This window comes from Colobus angolensis, unplaced genomic scaffold (genome assembly GCF_000951035.1).
Source record: "Colobus angolensis palliatus isolate OR3802 unplaced genomic scaffold, Cang.pa_1.0 Scaffold45, whole genome shotgun sequence".
Lineage (NCBI taxonomy): Eukaryota > Metazoa > Chordata > Mammalia > Primates > Cercopithecidae > Colobus > Colobus angolensis.
The window spans coordinates 2,224,474-2,229,043 of record NW_012117932.1 but is presented as its reverse complement, the minus strand read 5'-3'; the positions used below and the strand labels follow the sequence as shown (position 1 = coordinate 2,229,043).

The 4,570-nt window shown below is 40.2% G+C and overlaps 1 protein-coding gene across 2 annotated transcripts in view; it reads right to left on the bottom strand.

The window, feature by feature from the left end:
- Positions 1-1,168: 1,168 nt before the first annotated feature.
- Positions 1,169-4,570, bottom strand: part of CLUL1 (clusterin-like 1 (retinal)) — a 72,366-nt gene continuing 68,964 nt past the window's right edge. For both annotated transcript variants that reach the window (XM_011957782.1, XM_011957783.1), the window contains exon 9: positions 1,169-1,565. In XM_011957782.1, the coding sequence (XP_011813172.1) occupies positions 1,562-1,565 (4 nt within the window). In that variant the 3' untranslated portion in view covers positions 1,169-1,561. The remainder of the gene's footprint in view (positions 1,566-4,570) is intronic.

Below are 4,570 nucleotides of genomic sequence, written 5' to 3'. Positions count from 1 at the left end.
ACAAGGTGTATACATTGCATTTTATTTATTTATTTTTTTATTTATTTTTTTAATTTTAAAGAGTCTTGCTCTGTCGCCCAGGCTGGAGTACAGTGGTGCAATCCTGGCTCACTGCAACCTCTGCCTCCCAGGTTCAAGCAATTCTCCTGTCTCAGCCTCCTGAGTAGCTGCGATTGCAAGCAAGTGCCACCACGCCTGGCAATAAATGTTTGTATTTTTAGTAGATACAGACAAGGTTTCATCATGTTGGCCAGTTTGGTTTTGAACTCCTGACCTCAGGTAATCTGCCCACCTTGGCCTCCCAAAGTGCTGGGATTACAGGTGTGAGGCACTGCACCCAGCCTACATTTTTTTTTTTTTTATAATTTGAAATACTGACTGTATGTACTCTCATTGTAATCCTTAGTGATATATACTGAAAAATAGCTCTCCTATTGTGTTGCACCAAGCTCCAAATTATGAGGTTGAGCGTCAGCCAGAAAAACCTTGTGTTTTCCATAAAATATGTATGTCAAAAGACAGCGCTGTTGTGTCAGTTTTAAAAAGTAACTATGTAGTACACCCATGTTCAAAACAGCATTATTCACAATAGCCAGAAAATGGAAGCAACCCAAGTGTCCATCAATGGCTGAATGGATAAAAGCAACACTAGGTAAATCCATGCAAGAATATTAGCTGAAGAAAGGAAGGAGTTCTGACACATGCAACAACATGGATGAACCTTGAAAACATTGCACTAAGTGAAACAAACCAGTCACAAAAGGACACTATGATTGCACCACTGCACTCCAGCCTGGGCGACAGAGTAAGACCCTGTCTTAGAAACAAAAAACAAAACAAAACAAAAGACAAATACTGAATGATTCCACCTACATGCAGTACCTAGAATAGTCAAATTCATAGAAAGTACAGTTGTGGTTGCTGGGGGACGGGGAAATGGGAAGTGAGTGCTTAACGAGTACTGAGTTTCAATTTGGGAAGATAAAAAGGTTCTGAAGATGGACAGTGGTGATGGTTGCACAACAATGTGAGTGTACTTAATGCCACCAATTGTGCACTTTAAAATGGTTAAAATGGTAAATTAATGGCATGTGTATTTTAACCACAATTTTAAAAAAGACCACAGAAGCTATTGGTTTTTACGAAACAAAGCAATGAATCTCAGATATTTTTCCCAAAAAGTCAATTATATATATTTTAAGTGTAAAAGCAAACTAATGGAAGAACATTTTATTAATTAGAAAGTGACATGTTTGTAGATGTGATAGAACATAGACACCTAGGTGATTTAGTATTTATTCAATATACAAAGAACTACTAATGTACCGTAAAATGTAATACATATTACATTCGATTTTTTAAGAAGGAATTTTCATTTTAACTCAGTTTGAGTATTAATAGCTAAGCCGTTCAACATAAGTAAACTAAGTATTTCATAGTATATAGCTAATATACTTTCCTGCAACTACGTTTATTGCATTATCCTTTTTTATTTCAGGATTTCCAGGTCCCAGATGAAGAGATAATTTTACTTACTGGATATAGGATGCATTAGATCTTCTTACCTTTAAAAAAAAAAAAAAAAAAAGGCAGCAACGATCAAAATACTAATCGATTACTTATAGACTCAGTGTATTTTTTTCTTGGAGTAAATGTCCAGGATGGGTGATAGAATAAAATGCTCTTGGCTTTTGGAAAAATTGATACTGTATATAGCAAAATAATGTGAAACCTGTATGCATGGATATTCTTAACAATTTGAAGAAACCTTCACAGTTTTCCTGGGTTGTTGAGCCTCTAAAATGGTCTTTTCCTCGGATGTGATAATAAAGTGTTTATTCTGTACTCTACATGTACGTAGTGTTTGGTCAGTAAACTTCGGTTACTCATCACTCATTACATTAGTCAACAAATTTTGTATGTTTGCCTTTCATGATGATGTTGATGGTAAGAATCCATCTACAAAAGCTTATTCAATACTCGGGATGTGCAAGACATTGTGTTACAGCCTGTGACTGTTAATCCCAGGGCGAGCAGTCCTGGATTGCTTCACAAGTCCTGTGAAACTTGGGGATGGGAAATAAAACACATTGCAAACCAATCAGGAATGTCCAGGCACTTAGGATGCTAGATAACTAGATGAAAGTTCCAAAAGAGGGTTCTAAATATATATTTCACCCTATAATTGGAATTCATGTTTCAGTGAGACATATACCTGCAGCTAGGGCACCTGACAAATGTTTACATGATTGACAATGCCAGGGTGATTCTTTTCTACCATCTTTTCCTGGTTTTTCCCTTAGTATCTTTGTCTTTAAACTTTGGCAGGTTTGGGACCCTGAATGCATTGATATAATCAAGAAAACTGACAAAATTGTGTCCATGATACTGAATAAGATGCAGAAAAAAGAAGTTCAGTGAGTAAACAAACTTGGAAAATGTTTATTCTCATGAACAATAAAAAACCACAAAATTATAACAATAAGATAAAATTTTTCATTTACTACTAAAGATTTTTAAAATTGCGATGCCAGACCAGGCACAGTGGCTCATGCCTGTAATCCCAGCCCTTGGGGAGGCTGAGGCAGAAGGATGACTTGAGGCCAGGAGTTTGAGACCAGCCCGGCCAACATGGTGAAAACGCATCTCTACTAAAAAATACAAAAATTAGCCAAGTGTGGTGGTGCACACCTGTAATCCCAGCTACTTGGGAGGCTGAGGCATGAGAATCGCTTGAACCTGGGAGGTGGAGGTTGCAGTGAGCCAAGATCATGCCACTGCACTCCAGCCTGGGCAACAGAGAGAGCCTCTGTCTCAAAAAAAAGTTGAGATGCAAATTAGTATTTGAGAAATTGGTACTGCAGACATTGCTGTTATTACATTTAGCAATATATATATCCAGAACAATAAGATGTTAATAACCTCTAAACAAGTAATTCTATTTCTTGGAATCTAAGAAAATAAGTAGAAAATGTGAATAAGGAAAACAGTAAAATGATAATAGTGGTTGTGTTACGATGGTGGGATTACGGATAACTTTTGTCATCTAAATGTTTGGTAGTTGTGATTTTGTTACTTTTAGAATTTTAAAACTGTACATAAAAAAGAAAAACATTAACATTGCCTGTGAAAAATCACTTTGTATGCCTTGTTAGTAAAATATTTTGAGAGATCAAAATACTTGATCTCTCAGTTACTCAGTATCTCACTTCCCATTGCCATTGCAAGTCCCAACATCTAGGAAGAGAGATGACTTTAAGGGAAAAACTTTGATTTGGCTACAAACGCAAAGTCAGTACCCACTGGGGCACCAGCATGAGGCTTCCTTTCTCTAAAACCTATCGCGTCTCACCAGCGCTGCAGAGTGAAGCTCAGACTCCACAGCCCGGCACTCAGAGCCCTGACCTTTTCCCGCCTTTGCTTTCCACCTTCACCTACTGTTACTCTTGTTGTATTCTACTAATATTCATTTACACGTGTTTATTAATTTATTTGTTCAACAAATATTGAGGGTCTGCCCTGTGCCAGGCACAGTCCTAAGTCCCCACCAACAAAGAGAAGAACAAAAACCCTAGAATGGTGGTACCCTCATGGACTGTAGGTCTCAGGATGGAGATGAATGTTCATAAAGAGCCACGTGGGTAAATGTCAGCTTACAAGAGCTGAGTGCTGCATGGTGTTATGGTCATGTATGAAAGGGGAGGGAGGGTATATTGCCCCTAGTTTATGGGTAGAAGAGGGTATATTGCCCCTGAAGAAGTGACTATTTGAACTGAGATCTGTTGATGACTCAGTAACCTAGACAAAGAGGTAGACATGGGGACTGTCAACCAAGACTCTCCTCTCCTGGTCTAGAGGTGGACACACATGTCCCAGCTGGGCCAGCCAGATTCCTCCTGGCAAGTCACATCTTGAGCAGAGTGATCTGAGGACTGAAACAATTGCAGCTGCTTCACCGTGAGCGCTGGGCCCTGAAGCAACTGTCCATGGGTTTCCTCCTCCCAGACTCTAGACCCGACCCGTTTCTGCCTGGCTCTGGGCATAGTCGTCCAGCTTCCCCTCTGATTCATGAGTCAGCATCCTTCCATTTCTTTTAGCTGAGCTGGTCTTGGTTGCCTGCAACCAAAGAAAGAACCCAAACTCACAGAGGGGAGGTGCCCTGACACAGAGCGCTTAAAGGCCCCACAGTGTGAGGGGACCAGTTTAGCAGGACTTCCCAGCGCCCCCAGTACCTAGATGTTCTACTCTTTCTTGCTGTATTCGCCCATGCCATCCCCCTTGATGCTGCCTGTGTGTGTATCTACATTTATATATTTAATTAATTGATGTATTTTTAAGAAAGGGAGAGGATGGCAGGGTGTGGTGGCTCATGCCTGTAATTCCAGCACTTTGGGAGGCTGAGGCAGGAGGATTACCTAAGGTCAGGAGTTCCAGACCAGTCTGCCCAACATGGCAAAACCCCGTCTCTACAAAAAATACAAAAAATTAGCCATGTGTGGTGGCAGGCACCTGTAATCCCAGCTACTTGGGAGGCTGAGGCAGGAGAATTGCTTGAACCCGGGAGGCAGAG